General features: G+C 68.5%; 4 protein-coding genes across 4 annotated transcripts in view; 2 read left to right on the top strand and 2 right to left on the bottom strand.

The window, feature by feature from the left end:
• Positions 1-922: 922 nt before the first annotated feature.
• EMIHUDRAFT_456254 (hypothetical protein) lies at positions 923-2642 on the bottom strand. Its single transcript, XM_005784005.1, has 5 exons — positions 2589-2642; positions 1956-2300; positions 1621-1827; positions 1170-1494; positions 923-1139 (listed from the first exon to the last, which is right to left on the bottom strand). The coding sequence occupies exons 2-5, from the start codon at positions 2292-2294 to the stop codon at positions 1057-1059; spliced, it is 954 nt and encodes a 317-aa protein (XP_005784062.1). The 5' UTR covers positions 2295-2300; positions 2589-2642; the 3' UTR covers positions 923-1056.
• A 3752-nt stretch (positions 2643-6394) lies between these two features.
• On the top strand, positions 6395-7084 carry EMIHUDRAFT_72268 (hypothetical protein; the record flags this gene model as incomplete). The annotated part of the gene is made up of 2 exons (XM_005784006.1): positions 6395-6475; positions 6734-7084. Coding segments are annotated over 2 exons (432 nt in total), but the record flags the coding sequence as incomplete, so codon positions are not given.
• Positions 7085-7558: 474 nt separating this feature from the next.
• EMIHUDRAFT_364886 (hypothetical protein) lies at positions 7559-8257 on the top strand. The gene has a single exon (XM_005784007.1). The coding sequence runs from the start codon at positions 7586-7588 to the stop codon at positions 8102-8104; it is 519 nt and encodes a 172-aa protein (XP_005784064.1). The 5' UTR covers positions 7559-7585; the 3' UTR covers positions 8105-8257.
• A 277-nt stretch (positions 8258-8534) lies between these two features.
• The window catches only part of EMIHUDRAFT_112694 (hypothetical protein), a gene marked incomplete at both ends in the record, with an annotated part of 12108 nt that continues 3823 nt past the window's right edge, over positions 8535-16819 (bottom strand). The window contains 3 exons of the mRNA XM_005784008.1: positions 8535-11816; positions 11934-12053; positions 12141-13826. Of these exons, the coding sequence (XP_005784065.1) occupies positions 8535-11816; positions 11934-12053; positions 12141-13826 (5088 nt within the window). The remainder of the gene's footprint in view (positions 11817-11933; positions 12054-12140; positions 13827-16819) is intronic.

Consider the following 16819-nt stretch of genomic DNA (forward strand, 5'->3'; position numbering starts at 1 on the left):
CCCGGGGAGCCTGCGGCGCCATTTTAATCTGCGCTCCTCTTTATGGCCTGCGGCGCCTGGCTTGAGCTTGGAAGTGTAAACGAGTCCGCCAGGGCGGTCTGCAAACGGAGCGCGCTGCGCGCGCGGTCTATGTACGCGGTCTATGTCGGCGAGCCTATTTGCCGAGTTGGCAGCGTGAACCATGATACCGCCCCCAGTTCGGCGTAGACCGCGCGCGCCGCGCAGCGCGCTTCGCGCAGGCTCCCCGGGCCGTCCGCGCACAGACCTTTATCTAAAAACAAAACGAAAAAAACGATGAGACACCACTAGGGGCTGGGGGGCTCCGATCTCCATCTCTCCAGTACTCTCCAATCTCCAGCGTCGCTACATCTTAGGCCGGATCCAGTCAGATCTCCGATCTCCATCTTCAATCTCCAATCTCCAACGTCGTCATCTTAGGCCGGATTCAGTCAGATCTCCGATCTCAATCTCCAATCTCCAATCTCCAATCTCGATTCGGGGGCCCGGGGGATCCGGAGGGGGGCTCAAACCTTCAAGGAGATGCGCTATGGACTCATTCACAATGCAAAAGGATCTCCACCCTCTTTTCGCGCCATTTTGCAATCTCCAGTCGGCCCACACGATCTCTAGGCGCCTTTGGCGCGAATTCAGAATCTCCACCTCTGTCGCAAGATCTCAAGCGACTGCACGCACCAAACTCGAGATCTCAGACTCCTCTCGAGCATCTACACCGGAGAAGATTTGCCTCCACCAGTTCTTCAATCTACTGCTGCTCTTGGCAGGAGATTTGCCACTTAAGAGATCTCTAAAAGGCATCTACGATCTACAGTCCAAGGATCTTCCGATGTTGCGCAGAGATTTCCATGTATGGTGCGCGGTGGCAGCACCGCCGCGGTGGGGCCGGTCTCCAATCTCACCAATGGAAGGCTTTTTGGTACACGTAATTAATCAAGACATATGCGGTGCCGAGACACATGCGCGGGGAGCGACGCCAAACTCGGACCTTGCCAAACCCTCCACGTAACCGTCTCATTTGCCCCTGTCGCGCGGCCAGCTCTAGTCGAACAGGTCGAAACCCATCTCCTCCTCCTCCTCTTCGGGCTCCGGCTCCGGCGCCTTAGCCGCCGCAGGCGCCGGCGCGCCGCCGCCGCCGCCGCCGCCGCCGCCGCCGCCGCCGCCGCCGCCGCCGCCACCGCCGCCGTACTTGGCGCACCACGCCTCCGGGTCGTCGACAAATTCTTTGATCTTCTCGACCTGCGGGAACTCGATGAAGTCGGCCTCGAGCGCGAGCGCGCACACGTTCTTGAAGCCGCCGAGGATGACCGACGAGAGCGACGCCTCCGTCAGGATGCCCACGCCGAGAGAGAGGGCGGCGACGAAGCCGACGCCCTCGGCAAACTTGGCCGCGAGGTCGGCGTCGGTGATCTTGAGCACGTCGGGCGAGAAGATGCCGCCCTCGTAAATGTAGACGAGGCGCAAGCCGTACTCGAACGGCTGTCCGTAGGAGGGACAAGGCGGTCGCCGTCGGCATGGGGAGATGGGGGGAGATGGGGGGGAGATGTGTGGGGAGATGTGTGGGGAGATGGGGGGAGATGTGTGGGGAGATGTGTGGGGAGATACCTTGACGCCGAGCTTTGTCAGCAGCGCGGCCTCCGAGGTACCAACCTTGTTGCCAACCTTGATCACCTCGCAGTCGTTGATGATCTCGATGGAGCCCTTGTTGATCTTGGTGGCGATGTTGAGCGCCTGGAAAAAGCTGGTCTGCGCGGGGTCGAGCCCCGTCGGCCCTTTCGGGATCGTGCAGCTGGCGGGGGCGATGACGCCCGCCTAAGACGTCGGGCGGCGGCGATGATCGGGCGGGGCGGGGCGGCGGCGGCGGCGGCGGCGGCGGCGGCGGCGGGGGAGGGGCGGGGGGGGGGGGGGGCATGTGTGTGTGGGGGCGGGGGGGGGCACGCCTTGGCCGCCGCAGGCTTGACGTACTCCTCGAGGACCTCGATCACCTCGTTGATGTCGCCGTTGGTGAAGATGAAGCCGAGGTTGCCGCGCATGACGTTGACGATCGACTCCCAGTCCTCGCGCGGCTCCTCCTCGCGCGCAACCATGTCACGGATGCACTTGCGGATCATCGTGTTCTTGCCGTGGATCAGCTCAGCCTTGCCGCGCAGGGCGACGCGAATGTCGCTGACCTGCTTCGAGCCGACGAAGTCAAAGTCGACGATGCACGCCCGCGCGTACGAGTTGAGCGCCTCCTCGAGATGCGCGAAATAAGCAACCTTCTTGGCCTTGGCAACCATGGGGATCTGCGGGCGCGGGGAGCGGACACGCTGTGGTGATTGAGAAGCGTCAACCTCCACAGGGATCGCTGTCGGTCTAGGGAGACGCGGCCGCACACAAACGGCTGTACGACCCGTCGCCCGACCCACGGCCACTGCGCCCGCCGCCGCCCAGGCTTGCGAAACGAGGCGCCAGCTGGCTCTCCGCGACCGTGCCACGGCGGGACGGAGCTGGCGCAGCGCGAGGCAACCACCAGCTGGGGCGTCGGCATGACGCCGCCCTCGCGCCAGGGGGGGCGGGCGTAAGGCGCGCACCCAGAGAGTTGTTCTGCTCGTGGAGGGCGCAGCCAGCCAGGTCTTAGCAGCGGACGATGTCCACGGGAGCGCTTGGTTTTCTTTTCGAACGTTTTCAGGGAGGACGTGGACCGGAGTTATGTGTACGCCAACTCAGGGTGTGTGGCAGCCAGCTGGCTGTGTGTCTTGTGAGCCTGTTTGTGTCTGTGTGTCGCTCATGCGTGTCGTCATCATCTGTCTAGCGTCCACCCATAGCGTTGGTGTCCAGTGGTCCGAGCAGCCTGGCTGTTCTTCACCTTCCTACCTAACCTAACCTAACCTGTGACTGGCGAGCAAGGTCACTGGCACTCAAACAGGTATACACCAAAGAAAAATGAATTAACGACAAGAGGAATAAAAACTACGGTTCAAAGCGCGCCCGGTCTCTAACCAGTGACGACGCGGGTACGCGACTCGGAAGTGTCTTTTGGCCCCTCGCCCAGGCGGCCCCTCGTCATATCCCCATCTCCGACTCGTCGCGCTCGGGGGGTTTCGGCGCCCCCTCCTCATCCGGCTTCTCAGGCGCCCCGCCGTCGGGAGCGGGCGGAGGCGGCGGGCCGGGCGGCGGGCCCGGCGGCGGCGGCGCAAACCCCTTCGCCATCACTTGATCGATGGGGATGGAGACGCGAGCGGTGCCGGGAACGGACGACTCGGGCGCGGATGCCGCCAGAGCCTTCGCGCGGGCAACCTTCTGGGCAAAGGCGGCGGCGGCCGCCGCCGCGCCGATCGGGACGGTCGGGACGGACGAGCGCGAGCCGGCGCTCTCCATGCTGCCTCGGCCGCTAGGTTGATCGAGGGAGTAGCGCTGCTGCGAGCCGCGGCTCTCCTGGGAGACGCGGCCGGACTGCACCCCGGAGGCGCGCGCGCGGTCTTGCTGTTCATGGATACGAACGACCCAAGACAACACGTGACACACACAGCTCGCGCGCCGGGGGGGGGGGGGGGGGGGCGTTGGGTAGCCTCTCCGATTCGGCTCTCGAGTAGGTAGGTCTCAACACGGCCACTCCAGGTCCCTGAGACGAAACGCTGAACGACCCGAGCGAGAGGACTTGCCTAGCGAGAGGACTTGCCTAGTAGCAATTCTTCGAGCACGAGTCGCAGATCGTCTTAGTGGCCTTGTCGAGGTTGTCTTTGACGCACTCTGTCTTACAGTCGGCGCAGAGCTTGCCCAAAATCTCTTCGGCGGAAGGAAGATTGTCAAGGAAGCCCCGCGCCTTCGAGGCCTTGCACCCCCATCGCGGGTCCTCACAGGTTTCGCACGTTTTCTTCGTCGCATCGTCGAGCTCCTCCCCTGAGACGCACTCCTTGTGATTCTCACAGTCGGAGCAGAGCGAGTTCTTGAAGTCGTCAAAGCTAGGGAGGCCCCGCGAGACCCCACCAAAGAGCGAATCAACAAACCAGAACTTCTCGTGCGGCAGAGCATCCTATCGCAGGTCACACGCTCAGACGCACAGGTCCAGAGCAGCGGCTTGCTAGAGTGCTGTGCTGCATGAGCATCGAAGCGTGAGCCAATGATGGCGCGGCTGCAGGGGCCGGCAAAGGGAGGGGCGGCGCAACACCGTCTTGATGGCGCTTGGTGCCTCCTTCGACTTCCCCAAAGCGATGAGCCCCACGACAGTGCCAGAAGCGATGCCATAGCCGCCGCAAGGAGCTTCAGGTAGGGGCGCTCGGTCTCAGCGACCTGGATGAGCGGCATTCTGAGTGTTGTGAGTTTGAGCGAAGAGCTGGGGGTTCCGTCGGCGGACTTTGCGATCACGCACCGCAAAGTCGTTTCATTCAACCTTCCTTGAATGGCATGAATTATTCGCTTATTTTCGCTCAGCTTCTGTTCTACTAGCCTGTCATGCGCCGCCCGCAGCTCGTCGAAATCGGAGCCCGGCGCTTTGCTCACGTCAAGGTCGCGGAAAGGAGCATGCAGCTGGCGCATGGGCCCAGCGACGAGCGCCCACGTGCCAATCCACGCCGGCTCGCGAATGTCGACGGCGCTGGTGAGGCCCATGCCGCCCATCTTGACGGGCAGGCGCGCCTGCTTGCGCGCGCGCTGGTACCTGAGCCCCTCGGCGGCGTGAAGCGCTACGCGACCAACTCCGCCGAGTACAGGAAGGCCTTCTGGGAGGTCTTCCACTCCGTCCCCAAGGCGCGCGCCATGTCCGTGGACGGCGTCAGCTACGAGGAGCTCGAGTTCCTGCACTACTCGGGCCCGGACGTGAGGGAGATCCTGTTCGACATCGTGGCCGCCATCAACCAGGGCAGGGTGCACGACAGCGCCGCCGCGCTCTGGGGCGACCTCCAGCTGCTCGGGATCGAGAAGCGAGACGACATGGGCAACGTCACCGGCACCCGCCCCATCGGCATCCCTGCAGCCATCCGCCGCCTCGCCAACCGGGTCCTCATGAAACACCGCAGCTCTGACATGTGCGACCTGTTTACCGGCCGCACCGCCGACTCGCGCCGCCTCATTGTCGACGACATGCGCGAAATCTGCCGCCGCCCGCTCGCGGAAGGCGGCCTGGGCATGTCGGGAAAAGAATTCTGCAAAAAAAATCACGGCGTGGACCCTGGAGCCGGCCGAGTCCAATGAACGGCAAAAGCAATTCGGGGCAACGCCGCCGCGGCTCACAGCGCGAGAAGGGCAGCGCCGTGCAGCAGCGTAACCTACGGACGTCGCCTCCGCCTCGCCGGCCACCCCCGCCTCCTCCACCAACCGTGAGCAGTGACCGTACCCGACCGCCCGTGCCGCCCTCCGGGCAGGATCTGGCGAGGCTGCTAGCCGCCGGCGGCTCCGGCAAAGGCGGAGCGCACGGCCGAGGGCGTGGCCGCGGGCGAGGGCGCCGCCGGGCTGCGAGTGGGCCCACAGAGGGAGCTCCCGCCGACAGGCCGCCGCTGCTGCCAGTCAGTGTGGCGGGGGACGAGGAGCCTGAGGTTGAAGGCGTAGCGGGCGATGGTGGTGGCGGCGGTGGTGGCGGCGGTGGTGGCGGCGGTGGTGGCGGCGATAAAGGCTGCGACAGTGGTGGCGGCGCAAGCTGCGGCGGCGGCGACGTGACGGATGGCGGCGAGGCGGAGCTCGCCGCGGCGCTCGCCCAACGGATTGCCTCGCTCGAGCTTGAGGCACAGGCACAGGCGGAGGCAGAGGAGGAGGAGGCCCGGCTCGCAGCAGAGCGAGAGGCGTTTCGGAAGCAGCGGAAGCAGGCGAAGAAGCTCCGGCGGAGCGGCGCCGGCGACGCGGCGGCGGAAGTTTCCGGGGCCGTGCTACCTCGGGAGCCGCCGGCCGGGGAAATCACAGGCGACCGGCGCGCCTGCTCGCCCGACGCGTTCGTGCCGGTCTGTAAGCTCGGCGAGGGCGGGTTCGGCCGCGTGCACCTCGTCCGCTGGCGCGGCGACGGCGCGGCGTGCGCGATGAAGGTCGTGCTGCTATCGGAGGCGCTGTCCGCAAGCATGGCACCGCAGCTGCTAGCCGAGCGGGCGGTGCTGTGAACAGCGTCTGTTCACACCTGCAGCTGTGAACAGGCACCGCAGCTGCTAGCCGAGCGGGCGGTGCTGGTGTCGGCCGCGGAGGAGCCCCACCCGCTTCTCGCGGCGGCGCGCTGCTGCTTCCGCTCGGCGCACCATCTCCACTTTGTGATGCCGCTGCTGCAGGGCGCCTCTCAGAAACGCCGCGAGCGCACTCTCTTGGCCGCAGTCACCCCCTCCCCGTCCCGCGCCTCCGTTCTCCGCGCCCCTCCCATTTTCGCCCCCCCGCACCCACCCCACCTCGCCACGCCCTCTCGCCGCCTCCGCCCCCCTCTGAAGGCGGCACCCTCGCGCGCCTTCTCGCGGCGCAAACGGGCCGCTGCCTCAGTGAGGTAGCCGCACGGTTCTACGCAGCGCAGGTCGCGAGAGACACAGACACACACACACACACACACACACACACACACACAGAGAGAGAGAGAGAGAGAGAGAGAGAGAGAGAGAGAGAGAGACAGACAGACAGACAGACAGACAGACAGACAGACAGACAGACAGACAGACAGACAGACAGACAGACAGACAGACAGACAGACAGACAGACAGACAGAGGGTCGCCTGGCCCTTGCCCCACCACCTCGTGTGTGTGGAGAAGTGCACCTCGCCTTACCTCACCTTAGGTCGCGCTCGCCCTCGGCGAGCTGCACCGGCGCGGCGTGCTCTACCTCGACCTCAAGCTGGAGAACGTGCTCCTCTCAGCAGAGGGCGACGCCGTCCTCGTCGACTTTGGCTTTGCGCGCTGCGGCATCGACGTCGCGGGCGGGCAGACCGTGCGTCGGCCGGGAGGCACTCGTGTCTACACCCCGCCCGAAGGCATCCTCGGCCGCCCCGTCGGCGCCGCGTGCGACTGGTGGGCGCTGGGCATCCTCCTGTACGAGCTGATCGTCGGGTACGGCCCCTTTGCCGAGCACGCCTCCGACGAGCGGTCGCTGCGGCTTGCCATCACGAACGGGCGCGTCCGCTTTCCGCGGGAAGCCATCGCCGCCGAGGCGGAGCTCGAGGGGGACAACAACGGCGGGGGCGGCGGGGGCGGCGGCGGGGGAGGAGGGGGCGGCGGCGGCGGGGGAGGCAGCGACGGAGGCAGCGGCGGCGGAGGAGGCAGCGGAGGAGGCAGCGGAGGAGCGGGCGGAGCCGGCGGGGGCGGAGGCGACGCAGCTGCTTGCGTGTCGTGCGAGGCGGTCGCTGTGGTGCGGCGTTTGCTGCACAAGAAGGCGGAGGCGAGGCTCGGCCACCGGGGCGGCGCTTCCGAGGTGCTGCAAACGCCCTTCTTCCGGCGCCTCGACGCGTCGGCGCTGCTCTCTGGGGCGGCGCCGCGCCCGCACGTCCCAACCCTTGCGAGCGACGTCGACCTGCGCTACTTCGACCGAAGGCACACCTCGCAGACGGCGATGCTCGAGACCGCCTCTGCCGCAGCCCCGCCGCAGCCGGCCGCGGCCGCGGCGTCGGCGGCGGCCGCGGCGGCTGCGCTGGAGATGCAAGAGAGCGTTTTGCGAGAGCGAGCGGAGGCGGAGGGGCGGGCGAGCGCGGCGGCGCGGAGGGAGGCGAGGGACAGGGCTGCGGAGGAGGCGCGCTCGCAGCGCGTCGCGTCCGCGAGCGGCGCCGCGGAGGCGCTGCAGCGTAAGCACCGCGGCGCGCTGAAGAAGCTGCGGCAGGCCACCGAGCTGCAGTCTGCCGAGCAGCTCAACGAGGCGCAGCGGGCCAAGCTGGCTGCGCTTCCTTCACTGCAGGCCGAGGTCGAGGCGCTGGCGGCCGAGGCGGCCGAGGCGGCCGAGGCGAGCCGCGCCGTCGAGGAGGCGGCGGAGGCGGAGCGGCGAGCCGAGGCTGCGCGGCGCAGCGACGAGGCGCGGGCGGAGGCCGAGGAGGCGGCGCGGCGGGAGGAGGAGGCGCGCGCCCGCTGGGAGGAGAGCGAGCGCAGGACGGCGGAGGCGGCCGAGGTGGCGAAGGCCCTCTCGGTGGAGCGGTTTGCGTACGTGGCGCCTGAGTGGCGGTGAGGACCCACATCCAGAGATTTGTGGCGGCGCCAGATTCGCGCCTTCACTGTCTCTTGAGTCGATATGTCGCTGTGTGCCTCTCTTCACTGTCTCTTGAGTCGATATGTCGGGTGTCTGGAGCCTCGATTTTTATCGATCATCCGCCCTCCAAAAAATCTCTGCCACTCTGGACTCTGCAGACATCTCATGCCGGTGCCGCCGCGCGCGCGTGATACACGCGTTCTGTACATACTCGTGTGTGTATATATTAAATTAGGTGTGCGTGAAGTGTGTGTGACAGTGCGACTCTTGTGCCGAATAGAGCCGTATGTGACGCGTTCGGATATCGGTCCCGATCAGGCGCCCGGCCGCTTCCCGGCCCTGATCGGCCCGGGACAGGGCATCGTCCCCGCGCCGCGTCGAAACGCGGACTGCAGGCCCTGCGGCGCCTCTACTCCGGGTTCGACTTAGCGTAGTAGAAGTAGCCAGAGTAGACGCCCAGCTCCCCGGCCTCGCCAGAATCAAGCTCTCGAATCGCCTCTCCGCACGCAGCGGTCGCCTCATCAAGGCTCGACGGAGGCTGCCAGGCGTCGGGGTCGTCCACATCCCAAGAGGCCTCGCAGTCCTCCGCGTTGAGCTCCCAGACTGTCGCGGCGGCGGCAGGAAAGCCGGCCTGCTCCAAATAGTCCACGATCGTCTCGCACGCGTCGCAGGCGGTGCCAACGGCCTCTCCACCAGTCGTCTCGCCGACCAACAGGTCGGAAGGCGATGATGCCGATGCTGGTGCCGGTGCCGAGGGGGACGGCGAGGGCGATGATAGCAAAGAGGAGAGGGCAGCGGTTTGCGCGTCGAGGAGATTGAGCCCGGGTATGCAAAGCCCACACGATGCTCTGCAGCACCTTTGGACGCTTTTCCCGAAGGGCGTGTCGTTCGAGCATTGGTCGTATGGCACTCCTCGATCCCCGAAGGGCTCCAGCGCCTTTTTCAAGTCGACTCCAAAGCCCTCGCACGTGGTGTAGTCCACCCCATTGAAGTTGTACGTGAGAGCAGATCTCCCGCATCCGCCAGTGGTCAAAGTGTCCTCACATGGCTGAACGGGAAGCGACCGTTCGGCAGCTGCCGCCTTGGCAGCCTTAGTCGCCGCATCTTCTACACAGACATCAAACTCGGCCTCGCCAAGCGGGACTACAATCTTCTCCTTCCATGTGGGGTTTGCCGCTAGACACTCGGGCGTCTTGCACGACGCTCTGGCGGTGTAGGTGGCCGAGTAATGCCTCCCGTCCTCAGAGACAGCGGACCATTTCGCGCTTATGAACTCGTAAGGGGCGACGTAGTGATTGTTGATGAGAAGCTTCAGGATTTTCGCCTCACCCTGGACCTTGTTTTCTTCGCTGTGGGTCCATTTGCTCATGACCTCCTTCATCTCCTTGATGGTGACAAGGCCAGGCCCGCAAGGAGGGAGCGATGGAGCCGCTGCGGCCGCAAGTAGAGCAGCCTTGGCTACCTCCTCGGAGGTGAGGCCCTTGTCAAGCGCACCAACGGTGGCGATCGCAAGTGCCGAGACGGCTTCAGGGGTGAGGTCGTGCCCAAGCGCCTTCGCCTTCGCAGCAGCGGCCGCCTCGACCGCCTCTGTTGCCTCCTCAGGCGCGAGGCCCTTCTCGACTGCGTCGGCGGCAGCCGCCGCCGCAGCCTCGGCAGCCTCAGGCGCCACGTCCTCCTCGAGCGCCTTCGCCGCCGCAGCAGACGCCGCCTCGGCCGCCGTGGCCGCCTCCTCGGGCGCGAGGCCACTGATGATTTTGTTGATAAGATCAGCATCTTTACTCCCCTCCTCGACTGCGTCGGCGGACGCAGCAGCCTTGGCAGCCTCGGGCGCCACCTCCTCCTCGAGAGCCTTCGTCGCCGCAGCAGACGCCGCCTCGGCCGCCGTGGCCGCCTCCTCGGGCGCGAGGCCCTTCTCGACTGCGTCGGCGGCAGCAGCCGCCGCAGCCTCGGCAGCCTCGGGCGCCACGTCGTCCTCGAGCGCCTTCGCCGCCGCAGCAGACGCCGCCTCGGCCGCCGTGGCCGCCTCCTCGGGCGCGAGGCCCTTCTCGACTGCGTCGGCGGCAGCAGCCGCCGCAGCCTTGGCAGCCTCGGGCGCCACGTCCTCCTCGAGCGCCTTCGCCGCCGCAGCAGACGCCGCCTCGGCCGCCGTGGCCGCCACCTCGGGCGCGAGGCCCTTCTCGACTGCGTCGGCGGCAGCAGCCGCCGCAGCCTCGGCAGCCTCGGGCGCCACGTCCTCCTCGAGCGCCTTCGCCGCCGCAGCAGACGCCGCCTCGCCCGCCGTCGCCGCCTCCTCGGGCGCGAGGCCCTTCTCGACTGCGTCGGCGGCAGCAGCCGCCGCAGCCTCGGCAGCCTCGGGCGCCACGTCCTCCTCGAGCGCCTTCGCCGCCGCAGCAGACGCCGCCTCGGCCGCCGTCGCCGCCTCCTCGGGCGCGAGGCCCTTCTCGACTGCGTCGGCGGCAGCAGCCGCCGCAGCCTCGGCAGCCTCGGGCGCCACGTCCTCCTCAAGCGCCTTCGCCGCCGCGGCAGACGCCGCCTCGGCCGCCGCGGCCGCCTCCTCGGGCGCGAGGCCCTTCTCCACTGCGTCGGCGGCAGCAGCCGCCGCAGCCTCGGCAGCCTCGGGCGCCACGTCCTCCTCGAGCGCCTTCGCCGCCGCAGCAGACGCCGCCTCGCCCGCCGCGGCGGCCTCCTCGGGCGCGAGGCCCTTCAAGACTGCGTCGGCGGCAGCAGCCGCCGCAGCCTTGGCAGCCTCGGGCGCCACGTCCTCCTCGAGCGCCTTCGCCGCCGCAGCAGACGCCGCCTCGGCCGCCGTGGCGGCCACCTCGGGCGCGAGGCCCTTCTCGACTGCGTCGGCGGCAGCAGCCGCCGCAGCCTTGGCAGCCTCGGGCGCCACGTCCTCCTCGAGCGCCTTCGCCGCCGCAGCAGACGCCGCCTCGGCCGCCGTCGCCGCCTCCTCGGGCGCGAGGCCCTTCTCGACTGCGTCGGCGGCAGCAGCCGCCGCAGCCTCGGCAGCCTCGGGCGCCACGTCCTCCTCGAGCGCCTTCGCCGCCGCAGCAGACGCCGCCTCGGCCGCCGTCGCCGCCACCTCGGGCGCGAGGCCCTTCTCGACTGCGTCGGCGGCAGCAGCCGCCGCAGCCTTGGCAGCCTCGGGCGCCACGTCCTCCTCGAGCGCCTTCGCCGCCGCAGCAGACGCCGCCTCGCCCGCCGCGGCGGCCTCCTCGGGCGCGAGGCCCTTCAAGACTGCGTCGGCGGCAGCAGCCGCCGCAGCCTCGGCAGCCTCGGGCGCCACGTCCTCCTCGAGCGCCTTCGCCGCCGCGGCAGACGCCGCCTCGGCCGCCGCCGCCGCCTCCTCGGGCGCGAGGCCCTTCTCGACTGCGTCGGCGGCAGCAGCCGCCGCAGCCTCGGCAGCCTCGGGCGCCACGTCCTCCTCGAGCGCCTTCGCCGCCGCAGCAGACGCCGCCTCGGCCGCCGTGGCCGCCTCCTCGGGCGCGAGGCCCTTCTCGACTGCGTCGGCGGCAGCAGCCGCCGCAGCCTTGGCAGCCTCGGGCGCCACGTCCTCCTCGAGCGCCTTCGCCGCCGCAGCAGACGCCGCCTCGGCAGCCTCGGCGGAGGCGGAGGCGGAGGCGGAGGCGGAGGCGGCGGTGGTGGGGATGGCGTCGAGCTCCTTCTTCAGGGTGGCGGCGGCGGCGTAGTCCTGGGGGGAGGGGGTGGTCCGGGTAGTTGTGTGTGTGTGTGTGTGGTAGGGGGCTGTGGGGGGCGCGTTGAGGGGATGAGGGGTGAGGGTTTTGGCATAGCGCGCCTCCCTCGCCACCGCCGCCGCGATGGCCCCCCGCTTGGCCGCCTGCAGCTGGCTCACTGCGGCGGCGGCGGCGGCCTCTTGCTTCGCCGCCTCGAGCTCCGTCTTGAGCGACGCCGCAGCCGCGTAGTCCTCCTGCGCAGCGGCAAGAGGGAGCCTTCTCGGAGTAGGCGCATTAGATGCACGGCTGCAGGCGGGGCGGGGCGGCGGGGCCTTGGAGACCGCCGCAGCGATGGCATCCTTCAGCGCCGCCACGGCCGCCTCCTCGGGCGCGAGGCCCTTCTCGACTGCGTCGGCGGCAGCAGCTGCCGCAGCCTTGGCAGCCTCGGGCGCCACGTCGTCCTCGAGCGCCTTCGCCGCCGCAGCAGACGCCGCCTCGGCCGCCGTGGCCGCCACCTCGGGCGCGAGGCCCTTCTCGACTGCGTCGGCGGCCGCAGCCGCCGCAGCCTCGGCAGCCTCGGGCGCCACGTCCTCCTCGAGCGCCTTCGCCGCCGCAGCAGACGCCGCCTCGGCCGCCGTCGCCGCCTCCTCGGGCGCGAGGCCCTTCTCGACTGCGTCGGCGGCAGCAGCCGCCGCAGCCTTGGCAGCCTCGGGCGCCACGTCCTCCTCGAGCGCCTTCGCCGCCGCAGCAGACGCCGCCTCGCCCGCCGTTGCCGCCACCTCGGGCGCGAGGCCCTTCTCGACTGCGTCGGCGGCAGCAGCCGCCGCAGCCTCGGCAGCCTCGGGCGCCACGTCCTCCTCGAGCGCCTTCGCCGCCGCAGCAGACGCAGCCTCGGCCGCCGTCGCCGCCACCTCGGGCGCGAGGCCCTTCTCGACTGCGTCGGCGGCAGCAGCCGCCGCAGCCTTGGCAGCCTCGGGCGCCACGTCCTCCTCGAGCGCCTTCGCCGCCGCAGCAGACGCCGCCTCGCCCGCCGTCGCCGCCACCTCGGGCGCGAGGCCCTTCTCGACTGCGTCGGCGGCAGCAGCCGCCGCAGCCTTGGCAGCCTCGGGCGCCACGTCCTCCTCGAGCGCCTTCGCCGCCGCAGCAGACGCCGCCTCGGCCGCCGTGGCCGCCTCCTCGGGCGCGAGGCCCTTCTCGACTGCGTCGGCGGCCGCAGCCGCCGCAGCCTCGGCAGCCTCGGGCGCCACGTCCTCCTCGAGCGCCTTCGCCGCCGCAGCAGACGCCGCCTCGGCCGCCGTGGCCGCCTCCTCGGGCGCGAGGCCCTTCTCGACTGCGTCGGCGGCCGCAGCCGCCGCAGCCTTGGCAGCCTCGGGCGCCACGTCCTCCTCGAGCGCCTTCGCCGCCGCAGCAGACGCCGCCTCGGCCGCCGCCGCCGCCTCCTCGGGCGCGAGGCCCTTCTCGACTGCGTCGGCGGCAGCAGCCGCCGCAGCCTCGGCAGCCTCGGGCGCCACGTCCTCCTCGAGCGCCTTCGCCGCCGCAGCAGACGCCGCCTCGGCCGCCGTGGCCGCCTCCTCGGGCGCGAGGCCCTTCTCGACTGCGTCGGCGGCAGCAGCCGCCGCAGCCTCGGCAGCCTCGGGCGCCACGTCCTCCTCGAGCGCCTTCGCCGCCGCAGCAGACGCCGCCTCGGCCGCCGTGGCCGCCTCCTCGGGCGCGAGGCCCTTCTCGACTGCGTCGGCGGCAGCAGCTGCCGCAGCCTTGGCAGCCTCGGGCGCCACGTCCTCCTCGAGCGCCTTCGCCGCCGCAGCAGACGCCGCCTCGCCCGCATTCGCCGCCTCCTCGGGCGCGAGGCCCTTCTCGACTGCGTCGGCGGCAGCAGCAGCCGCAGCCTTGGCAGCCTCGGGCGCCACGTCCTCCTCGAGCGCCTTCGCCGCCGCGGCAGATGCCGCCTCGGCCGCCGTGGCCGCCACCTCGGGCGCGAGGCCCTTCTCGACTGCGTCGGCGGCCGCAGCCGCCGCAGCCTCGGCAGCCTCGGGCTTCTGCACGCTTCCGTCCGGAAGCTCGACGCTTCCGTCCGGCAGCTTGATGCTTCCATCAGATAGCTGTGTGCTTCCTCGTGGTACGCCCGGCATATGCACCCCTTCGGGGAGACTGCTCAGATCTGGCATCTTCATACTCCCGTCGGGCAGCTCAAAGCTCCCGTTTGGTAATTGTATGCTTCCCTTGGGGATCTTGATGTCTGAAAGGCTGACTCCCTCTGGCAGCTTGACGTCCGGAAACTTGACGCTGCCGTCGGGGAGCGAGAAGCTCCCGTCGGGAAGCTTGATGCTGCCCTTCGGTAGCCCCAGACTGGGCAGGTCGATGCCCTTCGGCAGCTTGACGTCCGGAAACTTGACGCTGCCGTCGGGGAGCGAGAAGCTCCCGTCGGGAAGCTTGATGCTGCCCTTCGGTAGCCCCAGACTGGGCAGGTCAATTCCCCCCGGCAGCTTGACGTCCGGAAACTTGACGCTGCCGTCGGGGAGCGAGAAGCTCCCGTCGGGAAGCTTGATGCTGCCTTTTGGCAGCCCGAGGCTGGGCAGGTCGATGCCCTCCGGCAGCTTGACGTCCGGAAACTTGACGCTGCCGTCGGGCAGCGAGAAGCTCCCGTCGGGAAGCTTGATGCTGCCTTTTGGCAGCCCGAGACTGGGAAGGTCGATGCCCGATGGCAGCTTGACGTCCGGAAACTTGACGCTGCCGTCGGGGAGCGAGAAGCTCCCGTCGGGAAGCTTGATGCTGCCCTTCGGTAGCCCCAGACTGGGCAGGTCAATGCCCTCCGGCAGCTTGACGTCCGGAAACTTGACGCTGCCGTCGGGGAGCGAGAAGCTCCCGTCGGGAAGCTTGATGCTGCCCTTCGGCAGCCCGAGACTGGGCAGGTCGATGCCCTTCGGCAGCTTGACGTCCGGAAACTTGACGCTGCCGTCGGGCAGCGAGAAGCTCCCGTCGGGAAGCTTGATGCTGCCCTTCGGTAGCCCCAGACTGGGCAGGTCAATGCCCTCCGGCAGCTTGACGTCCGGAAACTTGACGCTGCCGTCGGGGAGCGAGAAGCTCCCGTCGGGAAGCTTGATGCTGCCCTTCGGTAGCCCGAGGTCGGGCAGGTCGATGCCCTTCGGCAGCTTGACGTCCGGAAACTTGACGCTGCCGTCGGGCAGCGAGAAGCTCCCGTCGGGAAGCTTGATGCTGCCCTTCGGCAGCCCGAGACTGGGCAGGTCGATGCCCTTCGGCAGCTTGACGTCCGGAAACTTGACGCTGCCGTCGGGCAGCGAGAAGCTCCCGTCGGGAAGCTTGATGCTGCCTTTTGGCAGCCCGAGGTCGGGCAGGTCGATGCCCTTCGGCAGCTTGACGTCCGGAAACTTGATGCTGCCGTCGGGGAGCGAGAAGCTCCCGTCGGGAAGCTTGATGCTGCCCTTCGGTAGCCCCAGACTGGGCAGGTCGATGCCCTTCGGCAGCTTGACGTCCGGAAACTTGACGCTGCCGTCGGGGAGCGAGAAGCTCCCGTCGGGAAGCTTGATGCTGCCTTTTGGCAGCCCGAGGTCGGGCAGGTCGATGCCCTTCGGCAGCTTGACGTCCGGAAACTTGACGCTGCCGTCGGGGAGCGAGAAGCTCCCGTCGGGAAGCTTGATGCTGCCCTTCGGTAGCCCCAGACTGGGCAGGTCGATGCCCTTCGGCAGCTTGACGTCCGGAAACTTGACGCTGCCGTCGGGCAGCGAGAAGCTCCCGTCGGGAAGCTTGATGCTGCCCTTCGGTAGCCCCAGACTGGGCAGGTCGATGCCCTTCGGCAGCTTGACGTCCGGAAACTTGATGCTGCCGTCGGGCAGCGAGAAGCTCCCGTCAGGAAGCTTGATGCTGCCCTTCGGCAGCCCGAGACTGGGCAGGTCGATGCCCTTCGGCAGCTTGACGTCCGGAAACTTGACACTGCCGTCGGGCAGCGAGAAGCTCCCGTCGGGAAGCTTGATGCTGCCTTTTGGCAGCCCGAGACTGGGCAGGTCGATGCCCGATGGCAGCTTCACGTCCGGAAACTTGATGCTGCCGTCGGGGAGCTCAAAGCTCCCGTCGGGAAGCTTGATGCTGCCCTCTGGGATACCAACGCTTGGCAAGTCGATCTTCGGCATGTCAATACCTCTGCCAATGCTCGGCAGGTCGATCTTCGGCGTGCCAATACCTCTGCTCAGCCCCCCTTTTGCGCCTCCCCCGCTGAAAGTGATTGGGTTGGGTGGAAGTGGCCACCCACCGAGGTGCTGCCACACCCCACCGAGGAAAGACTTCTCCCCTTTCGCCTCTTTCGTCTCTTCTTGACTAAAGAGCAGGTCGCGGGAAGTGGCCGTTGGTGATGCCTTGGGCTGAGCGTACGCATAGGCGCCGGCGCAAAGTCCAACCACGCCGAGAGCACCGAGAGCCATCGGCAGCTTGCTGCGGCCTGACACTGAGGCGCCGGCGCTCCTTGATCTCACCCCTCCTGCGCCGGCAGCGCCTCCAACCCCGCGAGACATCTGTGCCCCGGCTGCCCCTGCGACGCCACCAGAGGCACCTGCGGCGGTCATTGCAGCAAGATACTCCTCTGTTCCACTACCTGCATCCGACGCGGCTCCCGAGCAGCTGGTGGTGCCGCATCCTCCGGCGCCGCCCGCAGCGGCAGCGGCGCCCCCCTTGGGTATGAGCTGGACGATGTACTTGCCGTCGTCCGTGTACATCGGGCTTTTTCCACGGCGCGTCCGTCCACGAAACCGTCAACTGGCTTTTGGCATCCATTCGTGATTAGGTCTATTAGGATTCGATATCCTTGTGAACTGCGGTACTATCCGCGCACGCGAATTCTTTCACTTGTGGTCGCACAAAACACTCGGGTTGGGGGGGGGGGGGTGCGCTCACGGCTCGCCTCACACACGGGTCGCCTTTGGGGGGGGCGGGGGGGGGGCCCCTTGGGGGGGGGTTGGGGGGGGGGGTGCGCTCCCCGGTCGGCTCACACACCGGTCCCCCTTGGGGGGGG

Source organism: Emiliania huxleyi (assembly GCF_000372725.1).
Source record: "Emiliania huxleyi CCMP1516 chromosome Unknown EMIHUscaffold_174, whole genome shotgun sequence".
Lineage (NCBI taxonomy): Eukaryota > Haptophyta > Isochrysidales > Noelaerhabdaceae > Emiliania > Emiliania huxleyi.